The sequence below is a fragment of the Colobus angolensis genome, unplaced genomic scaffold, assembly GCF_000951035.1.
Source record: "Colobus angolensis palliatus isolate OR3802 unplaced genomic scaffold, Cang.pa_1.0 Scaffold299, whole genome shotgun sequence".
In the NCBI taxonomy this organism is placed as follows: Eukaryota; Metazoa; Chordata; class Mammalia; order Primates; family Cercopithecidae; genus Colobus; species Colobus angolensis.
Genome location: NW_012116254.1, coordinates 3620345 through 3630817, shown reverse-complemented (window position 1 = coordinate 3630817; position 10473 = coordinate 3620345). Strand labels below are relative to the sequence as shown.

At 42.7% G+C, this 10473-nt stretch overlaps 1 protein-coding gene and 1 long non-coding RNA gene across 2 annotated transcripts in view; one reads left to right on the top strand and one right to left on the bottom strand.

Moving 5' to 3' along the window:
- Positions 1 to 10473, bottom strand: part of LOC105517003 — a 23335-nt gene extending 12862 nt beyond the window's left edge. The window contains exon 1 of the long non-coding RNA XR_001002590.1: positions 10200 to 10473. This is a non-coding gene — a long non-coding RNA (uncharacterized LOC105517003). The remainder of the gene's footprint in view (positions 1 to 10199) is intronic.
- The window catches only part of PIAS2 (protein inhibitor of activated STAT, 2), a 108162-nt gene continuing 105897 nt past the window's right edge, over positions 8209 to 10473 (top strand). Inside the window, exon 1 of the mRNA XM_011949352.1 lies at positions 8209 to 8293. Within this exon, the coding sequence (XP_011804742.1) occupies positions 8262 to 8293 (32 nt within the window). The 5' untranslated portion in view covers positions 8209 to 8261. The remainder of the gene's footprint in view (positions 8294 to 10473) is intronic.

Sequence of the window (10473 nt, the reverse complement as noted above, 5' to 3'; positions counted from 1 at the left end):
TTTGTTAATCATGTTATTTCAAAAATCTGTATCTTTAATGATGTTTGATTTTGGGGCTCAGTTACTGAGCTAGGTATGGTAAAATGTTCCATCACAGAAAAGTGGATTTTGTCTGTTTCTCATTGTGGTTCTGTATGATACACTGAGGCCATGTTATTAGGTGCATACAAACTTGAAATTGTTATATTTTACGGGTAAATTTAAGTCACTCAAGGAAGAAGTCTCAACTATGGCATCCTCAACAGATATTTATAGTTCATTTATAGTTCCTCCTGGTCCAGAGGGTCTTTTTTTTTTTTTTTTTTGAGATGGAGTCTTGCTCTGTTGCCCAGGCTGGAGTGCAGTGGTGCAATCTCGGCTCACTGCAACCTCTGCTTCCTGGCTTCAAGCGATTCTCCTGCCTCAGCCTCCTGAGTAGCTGGGATGACAGACACACACCACCATGCCTGGCTAATTTTTGTATTTTTAGTAGAGATGGGGTTTCACCATGTTGGTCAGGCTGGCCTCGAACTGCTGACTTCGTGATCCACCTGCCTCAGTCTCCCAAAGTGCTGAGATTACAGGTGTGAGCCACTGTGCCCGGCCTTTTTCCTTTTTCAGTGTAAATTTATTTAAATACATAAAACCAGCCTGTTGCAGTGGCACATGCCTGTAGTACGAGCTACTCTGGAGGCTGAGGCAGAAGTCTTGCTTGAGCCCAGGAGTTTGAGTCCAGCTTGGACAATATAGTCCATTTAGCCTTTGAAGGCTCCAGAAGAGATATTTTTGCTGCCCCAAAGAGGTGGCGGCAGCTCTTTAAAATACCTGTGTTGGCTGGGCCACCTTGTCAGCAGCTTCCTCAGGAAAATATGGCTGCAGGGCTCACTTCCTGCTGGGCTTCCTGTGCCTTCATCTCTCCTCCTACGTGACAGGGAGTCAGTGGGTGTTGTGGCCCTAAGTAGTCTTGTAGCATGTATTCTGGTTACTAATGATCTTAAACTGTGTGCAATATGCTATTAAATCTACACACTGAGTTCTTAAACCTATTAATTCTAGAGTTTCTATTAGGTTATTTTTTTCAAGCATGTGCATGTGTAAGCATACTCTCATTGCAGTCTTTTTCTGGTTGCTCTGGTAGGTTTCTTTTTGTTTGATATTTCTATTAGTTCTCACTCAAAATGTTTGTTTCCATGTATGGTCTGCTAATTTTTTACTAAATACTGGTTATTTTTTGAGCAAATTATTTATAAGTTATTTTGACATTTAGGCTGATGATATCTTCTTATGGAGATAATTTTTGTTTGTTTATGCCCGGTACCTATGGATTGCCAGTCTAGGACCAGTTTATTCAACATTCTGGGTTTCAGATTTCCTGATTGGTATAAAACCAGACTGCAATTTGTGAAAGTGCTGATATACCTCTGATTTATTTTTACCCTATGGGGCCTCATATTAAATATGAAGCATGTTTATTAACCTCTTCATCTCCTATGGGCACTAGATTTAGATTTCTTTTTCTCTTGCCCCATAATCTTGCAAAAATCACAACTCAGTTTGTCAATTTTGCCTTTGCATTGGTAAATTCCTTCACAAAAAACGCTTGGCTCAACTTCCTTGAACATCATCATCTAGATTTTGGCCAGATAATTCCTTATATTAGATATTTGCTTCTTTTTTTTTTAATCCAGCTTTTTTGGTTGTCCTCAGATGGTGAGTTGGATCAAATTACCAAGTTATATAACACATATGTTAACATGAGATCATCCTTGCATTCCTGAGGTAAATTTGCAGTTTATAAGTGAGATTTTAAAAACTACCTTGGCTGGGCGCAGTGGCTAACGCCTGTAATCCTAGCACTTTGGGAGGCCAAGGCGGACGGATCACCTGAGGTCAGGAGTTCAAGACCAGCCTGGCCAACGTGGTGAAACCCCATCTCTACTGAAAATACAAAAATTAGTGGGTGTGGTGGCAGACCTGTAATCCCAGCTACTTGAGAGGCTGAGGCAGAATTGCTTGAACCCGGGATGTGGAGGTTTCAGTGAGCTGAGATCACGCCACTCCAGCCTTGGCAACAGAGACTCCATCTCAGAAAAAAAAAAAATAATAATAATAATAAAATAAATAAATAAATAAATAAAATAGCTAGGCATGGTGACATGCACCTCTAGTCTTAGCTACTTGGGAGGCTGAGGCAGAAGAATCGTTTGAACCCAGGAAGCAGAGGTTGCACTGAGCCGAGATCACGCCACTGCACTCCAGCCTGGGCAACAGAGGGAGATTCCATCTCAAAATAAATTAAAAAACAAATCGAAATAAAATAAACATTTTTAAAAAATAAATAGAATTCAAAATTTTAAAAGGCAGGGTGCGGTGGCTCACACCTGTAATCCTAGCACTTCGGGAGGCTGAGGTGGGCGGATCACCTGAGGTCAGGAGTTCAAGACCAGCCTGGCCAACATGGTGAAACCCTTTATCTACTAAAAATACAAAAAATTAGATGGGTGTGGTTGTGCACACCTGTGGTCAAAGCTACACAGGAGGCTGAAGCAGGAGAATCACTTGAACTCTTGCAGTGAGTCAAAATCATAACACTGCACTCCAGCCTGGGTAACAGAGCAAGACTTTGTCAAGAAAGAAAGAAGGAAAGAGAGAGAGAGGGAGAGAGGGAGGCAAGGGAGGGAGGGAGGGAGGAAGGAAGGGAGGGAGGAAGGAAGGGAGGGAGGGAGGGAATAAAGGTAGAATAAAAGAAATAAAGATAGCAGTAGAAAATAATTAAATGGAAAAAACAATAAAATAGAGAAAAACATAGTTAAAATGTTGCTCTTTGAAAGCAATTATAAAATAGACAAACCTCTAGCAAGAATTTTCAAGAAAAACATTAGAAGAACAAAATGTACATTTAGAAGCCCACCATAATTATAGATTCTGCAGAAATTTTAAAATAATAGTTTCCTCCCAATAAATATGAGAACACAGAAGAAATGTATACAAACTACTAAAATAAATTAAAAAATGAAAGGGCTGGGCAAGGTGGCTCACACCTATAATTCCAGTACTTTAGGAGGCCAAGGAGCGTGGATTACCTGAGGTCAGGAGTTTGAGACCAGCCTGGCCAATGTGGTGAAACACTGTCTGTAATAAAAATACAAAAACTAATTGGGCATGGTGGTGCACACCTGTATGCACCGCCACTCAGGAGGCTGAGGCGTGAGAATCACTTGAACGCAGGAGGCAGAGGTTGCAGTGAGCCGAGATCGCGCCACTGCACTCTAGCTTCGGCAACAGAGCAAGACTCTGTCTCAAAAAAAAAAAAAAGCATTCTTCACTCACTTCACAAGACTGTTATAACTTTGATGCCAGAATCAGGCAAAGGTAGTTTTTTTGTTTGTTTGTTTTGAGACGGAGTCTTGCTCTGTTGCCCAGGCTAGAGTGCAATGGCACGATCTCAGCTCACTGCAACCTCTGTCTTCCAGGTTCAAGCGATTCTCCTGCCTTAGCCTCCTGAGTAACTGGGATTACGGGTGCGCTCTACCATGTCCCGCTAATTTTTGTGTTTTTAGTAGAGACGGGCTTTCACCCTGCTGGCCAGACTGGTCTCGAACTCCTGACCTCAGGAGATCTGCCCGCCTCGGCCTCCCATAACGCTGGGATTACAGGTGTGAGCCATTGCACCTGGCCTGCTTTTCTTTTTCTAACTTCATTCACCGGACATAAATTTCCTCTAAAAGCAGATTTGTCTTCATCCTACTAGTGTATGTTATGAATCTATGTCAAACAGATATCTTGAAGAAGGTTCTGTTCTGGAATCTAGGTCATTTAACTCATAGTCTATAAATTTTAACAGTAGTGACAAATAATGAGAATAGAAGATATTTGAAACTGAAAACATTAGTGATATGTAAAAAGAGGCATATAGAGATAATTTGGCAAAATAGAAAGAAGACAAAAGAGTTCTATCATGAAATCAAGAAGAGGCATTTCAAAGAAGGGCTGATATTCAATATTATCAAATAATTTCAAGGTTAAAGAAAATGTTAAGCAGAAATATTTGATCATTGAAAAGTTATTAACCATATACATTGCTGGTGAGAATATGAAAAGTTGGATAAATATTTGACAGTTTAGTAAAAAGTCAAGGACCAGGTGTGGTGACTCCTGCCTGTAATCCCAGCACTTTGGGGGTTGACAAGGGCAGATCACCTGAGGTCAGGAGTTCGAGACCAGCCTGGCCAACATGGTGAAACACTGTCTCTACTAAAACTGCAAAAATTAGCTGGGCGTGGTGGCATGCACCTGTAATCCGACCTACTCGGGAGACTGAGACAGGAGAATCACTCAAACCTGGGAGGCAGATGTTGCAATAAGCTGAGATCGCATCACTGTACTCTAGCCTGGGTGATAAGACTGAAACTCTAAAAAGTTAAACATACATCTTCCCTATGTTTCAGCAATTCCATTCTTAAATATTTATTTTAGAGAAATACAATCATTTATCTATAAAATGTGCCGTATAAGAAAGTTGATAGCATTTATTTACAATAATCAAAACCTGGAAACAACATAAATGTCCATCAACAAGAGAAAGGATAAGTTGGGGTCTATTCATACAATGGACTACCACTCAGCAATAAAAGGAAATGAATTGTGGCCAAGTGTGATAGCCCACACCTATAATCCCAGCACTTGGGGAGGCTGAGGCAGGTGGATCACCTGAGGCCAGGAGTTTGAGACCAGCCTGGCTAACATGGTGAAACTCCGTCTCTACTAAAAATACAAGAATTAGCTGGGCATAGTGGCACACACCGGTAGGCCCAGCTACTTGGGAGGTTGAGGCAGGAGAATCGCTTGAACCCAGAAGGCGGAGGTTGCAGTGAGCTGAGGTCACGCCATTGCACTCCAGCCTGGGCAACAGAGTGAGACTCTGTCTCAAAAAAAAAAAAAGAATTGAAATACGCAACATGTCAACGTCATATAATTAATGCTGAATTTAAAAAGCCAAGCAGAAGAACATACGCTGTATGATTCCACTTATATGTAATGTTAAAATATAAAAAAATAAATTTTAGTATTAGAAATCTGATCAAGGCCAGGCACAGTGTCTCACGCCTGTAATCTCAGCACTTTGGGAGGCCGAGGTGGGTGAATCACAAGGTCAGGAGTTCAAGACCAGCCTGGCCAACATGGTGAAACCCCTGAAAGTACAAAAAAAATTAGCGAAGCGTGGTGGCACATGCCTGTAATCTCAGCTACTCGGGAGGCTGAGGCAGAAGAATTGCTTGAACCCAGGAGGTGGAGGTTGCGGTGAGCCGAGATCGTGCCATTGCACTCCAGCCTGGGCAACAGAGTGAGACTCCATCTCAAAAAAAAAAAAGAAAGAAAGAAATGAGATCAAAAGTTGTTTCTGGTGGGAGGTTTGACTGGGAAGGGGGAATAGGGATCTTTCTGGGGATTGATGAAAATGTTCTGTATCTTGATAAGAATTTTTTTATATAGATTGAAGTGTTTACTTCAGATGTAAGGATTTAACTATATGTAAATTATAAATTTTATACAGGTGACCATTCTGCTATGCTTTCGAAGTTAATGTTTCAACTTTTTATTATTTATCTATTTTTGAGATGGAGTTTCACTTTTGTTGCCCACGCTGGAATGCAATGGCGTGATCTCCACTCACTGCAACCTCTGCCTCCTGAGTTCAAGCGATTCACCTGCTTCAGCCTCCCAAGTTGCTAGGATTACAGGCATGTGCTACCACACCTGTCTCATTTTGTTTCTTTACCAGAGATGGGGTTTCACCATGCTGGTCAGGCTGGTCTCAAACTCCCGACCTTGGGTGATCCATCCACCTCAGCCTCCCAAAGTGCTGGGAATATAGGCCTGAGCCACCACGGCCAGCCTCAACTTTTTATTTTTTAATTATTATTATTTTTTTAAAGGCTAGTCAAGTGATGCAGTGAAAGTGGAGAAGAAACAAATTTGTGATTAAGGTTTTCAGAATAAAAAGTTGAGGCCGGGAGCGGTGGCTCACGCCAGTAATCCTAACACTTTGGGAGGCCAAAGTGGGAGGATCACTTAAATCCAGGAGTTTGAAACAGCCTGGGCGACATGGTGAAACCCTGTCTCTACAAAAGATACAAAAATTAGCCAGAGGTAGTGGTGTGCCCGTGGTCCAAGCTACTTGGAAGGCTGAGGTAGGAAGATTGTTTGAGTTGGGAGGTGAAGGCTGCAGTGAGCTGTGATCATGCCACTGAACTCTACTAGCCTGGGCAACACAGTGAGACCCTGTCTCAAAAAAAAAGCAAGGAAAAAAATTTTTTTTAATTCCTTGTTCAGTTTCCTTGATATTAGTTTTGGTACAGTCTAAGACTAAGACAGTATTGGCAAAGTGCATAGGAGTTAGAAAATGTGACATAAATAGATATATGCTTAGCAGAAGAAGAAAAGTGGCTTGGAAAACATCTGGGAGGCCTGAGCATTGTTATAGGGAGACAGGAAGTAATCAGTTGGAAGGAAAAGAAAGATATTAAAATCGGTAAAGTCTAATGGGTTCAGAGACAGGATGTGAAAGGATTAAGAAGACAGGTGCTTGGAACTAAACTCAATGTTACAAGGTTGGTCCAACCAGGTTGGAATACTCTTTGCTAAAATTACTAGGATATATCATATGGTTCTTAATTATGTTTCTTAATGAAGTGCTTTTTTTTGGGGGGGGGTATGGTTTATCAGCTGTTTAGATTCAAAATCAGCTTAGTCAGCTGTTTAGATACAGAAAATTTACCATCTTTCACTTTATAAGTTTACAAAGTACACTCATATACCTGATCTATCAGATCAGGTATCTCATCCTTAGATAGGTGTAGTCATTTTTCTTTTCCAGATGAGAAAAATTAAGTTGAGACTTGGCTAAAGTTACACAGCTAGTAAATGGAAAAGCTACTGCTGAGATTTTTGACTTCATATATTAAAATCTTATGTCACTTTATGCCGGGCGCAGTAGCTCACACCTGTAATCCCAGCACTTTGGGAGGCCAAGGCAGGTGGATCACGAGGTCAGGAGTTCAAGACTAGCCTGGCCAAGATGGTGAAACCCTATCTCTACTAAAAATTCAAAAAATATTAGCCAGGTGTGGTGGTGTGCGCCTGTAATCCCAGTTACTTGGGAGGCTGAGGCAGATAATTGCTTAACTTCAGGGGCAGAGGTTGCAGTGAGCCGAGATCATGCCACTGTACTCCAGACTGGGCAAAAGAGCAAAACTCTGTCTCAAAAAACAAACAAAACAACTTAGGACACTTTAATCACAGTACTTATAATGAGTCTTCTAATTGGAGCCATTTTAAGGGGGTGGCCTAGCCAGGTAATTGCCTGGAAGTTCAGTCCATAAAGAGCACTAAAACATTTTTCATTGGGAATGTAATAAAGAAAAAGGATATATTTAATACCTCTGGTAGAAGAGTTCAGCATGTGGCTGGAACTGGTACTTTGATATGTGGCCTTTTGTGAGTGATTACTACACCTCTCTTCTTCTCCACTCCCCTCTAAGGGTATACGACATTACCACATTATAAGGAAGTTGGATTCAAGTAAGTGCAGGGATTTCTTTTTAATGAGGATATATAAAGCTAGACAAGAGCAGAAATGATCACAACAGTGAAGACAGACATGCCCTTTCTACCCTTTACCACTCAGTCGTTCCTTTGAACATATATTGAATGATTATTAGGGAGTATAGATTAGAAAAAATGCCAAATTAATAATCTGGTCTGGTAAGACAAAGTAGCACCCTATTTCAGAATTCTTTGCATTGCAACTAATAGAAATCTCAAGTCAAACAACCTAAAACCTTACAAGAAAGCCATTGGCTCAAGAAAACTGGCCAGTACAGGTGAAGGGTGAGTATCAAAGTCAATGCTGAGATTTTGTGTGTGTGATCTTTCTGCTCACGAGAAGGGTTGGTTCTTAGGTTGGCTCTTCACTGTAGCAAAACGGCGAGTGTTCCACATGAGAGAGAGTCTTATCTCTAATCAGTGAATAAATGTCCTAGGCTTCCCTCTGACTGGCCTACCTTAGGGCATGGGTCCACACTTGATCTACTTGGCAAAGCCTATAAATGCTCAGTACTAATTAGATTTATATGCCCAGGTGTGATCTAATACTGTGGCCAGAATGACTTTAACAGTCCTTAATGGCTCAGGCCAGTCTAGGGCAGCACCTAGAACTCTTTGCAGTCAAACCTACCCAACCCACCCAGGAGCTGCTACACATTGAGGAAGGGGCAGAATGAATGCTGAGAAGCAACTACAACGAACACTGCAGGTAAGTTTCAGTGGGGCTTTGCTTTGCTTCTCTTACTGTTTTGTGTTTATGTTGGTCCCCTTTATGGGTGTAAGCTCCTCCGCGGCAGGGCTATATTGTACTCTATTCATCTATTCCCTGAAAACTCTTCGCACAGTGACATTCACTTAATGTCTACTAAACAATGTTAAATTCTACTGAGGTGTAAATCAAGGTCTACGACGAATAAATCAAGAGTAAGAATAAGCCAAGCTAAGCTCACAAAGTTAATGCTGGACAGATTTAGAACCTGGACATCATTCACTCCTTCCTTTATTCATTAAACAAATACAAGGCCAACTATTTGTCAGGCATTTATCAGCCATTATAGTCTAGTGGGTTTACAATTTTTTAATAAAAAATTTTAAAACAATTATTTATCTTTATTTTTTGAGACAAAGTTTCACTCTTGTTGCCCAGGCTGGAGAGCAATGGCGCCATCTCAGCTCCCTGCAGCCTCTGCCTCCCGGGTTGAAGCAATTCTCCTGCCTTAGCCTCCCGAGTAGCTGGATCACAGGCAAGCACCATTAGGCCTGGCTAATTTTGTATTTTTAGTGGAGACCGGGTTTCTCCATGTTGGTCAGGTTGGTCTCCAACTCCTGACCTCAGATGATCCACCCGCCTCAGCCTCCCAAAGTGCTGGAATTTCGGGCGTGAGCCACCGCTCCTGGCCTAATTTTTGTATTTTTCGTAGAGACGGGGGTTTCACCATATTGGCCAGGCTGGTCTCCAACTCCCGACCTCAAGTGATCCGCCTGTCTCGGCTTCCTAAAGTGCTGGGATTACAGGCATGAGCCACTGCACCCAGCCAAAACAATATATGTGTATGTGTGTATATATACACACATATATATATCAAATAAACAATCACACAAATACCTACATAATTACCATGGAGATATCTCAGGAAGAAAAAGTTCAGGTTCCTAGGAGAGGTCATAACAGGGGAATCTGAACTAAAATGTGGGATGTGAGTGAGGATGGTCTTCCTGAGGAAGTGACACTTAAAGTGAAACCTGAAGGATGAATAGGAGTTAGGAACAAAGAAGAGAGTGGGAAATTATTCTTGGTTCAAGGATCAACATTTAGAGGCCTTAAAACTTGACGGGAGGCCAGGTGCGGTGGCTCACTCCTGTAATTCGACCACTTTGGGAGGCCAAGGCGGGTGGATCACCTGAGGTCGGGAGTTCGAGATCAGCCTGACCAACAAGGAGAAACCCCATTTCTACCAAAAGTACAATCCCAGCTACTCGGGAGGCTGAGGTAGGAGAATCGCTTGAATCCGTGAGGCAGACATTGCGCCGAGATCGTGCCATTGCACTCTAGCCTGGGCAACAAGAGCAAAATTCCGTCTCAAAAAAACAAAACAAAACTTGTGGGGTGTGGGGGCAGGGGAGTGGAAGGAAGACCCGGAAGTGCAGTGCGGATGAAACGAGGGGTAGTGGGAAGCAGCAGTAGGTACGAAGCTGATTAAATAGGGCCTTAAAAGTTACATTGTTTTAAAGACCTTTCGTGGGTGGGTTCCACCCAATTCTTCAAGGAAATTGAACCCTGGACACCATCCAGCGATTTTTCTGACAGTCTTGAATCAGCATCTTCCCTCATCCTTTATCAGCACATTACGGGGGGGGGGCCATCAAGCTTCTATCTACTTACTCTGCCTTGGTGTTTGACTCCTTCCTAGCTATCAGATTTCCCTGACTTTTTAGCATGGCCCTCTGAGCGCTCTTATTTCACTTCTCCAATCCTAACTCTCCCAACTCTGCAGTCCGTGACCTTCAGGTGCCCTTGAAAGTCAGAAAAACTCGGCAAGGTTGGTACTTGGAGGACATTAGCAATTCAAAAAGGTGTCACACAACCTCACCATTAGATGGGAACAATAGCTTACCCATATTTAGATAATTCCGCCACAACTACTCTGGGGGATGGTTTTATTTGAGGCGGCTTTTCCGTCCATAGCCACCGCGCGAAGGGTAACGTAAGAATCTTCCTGAATGCTCCTGACACGCGTCCCGGCCGCCTCTTCTTCCTCCCCGCCACTTCCCCAGGCCAGGCCCGCGGATAACGCCTCAGTTGCGACCCAGCTCTAGGCAGTCCGCAGGGGCCTCCGCCGGGGAGGGAAGGCACGACGCGGGGCCAGGCCGCTGGGCAGCACGCCGGGG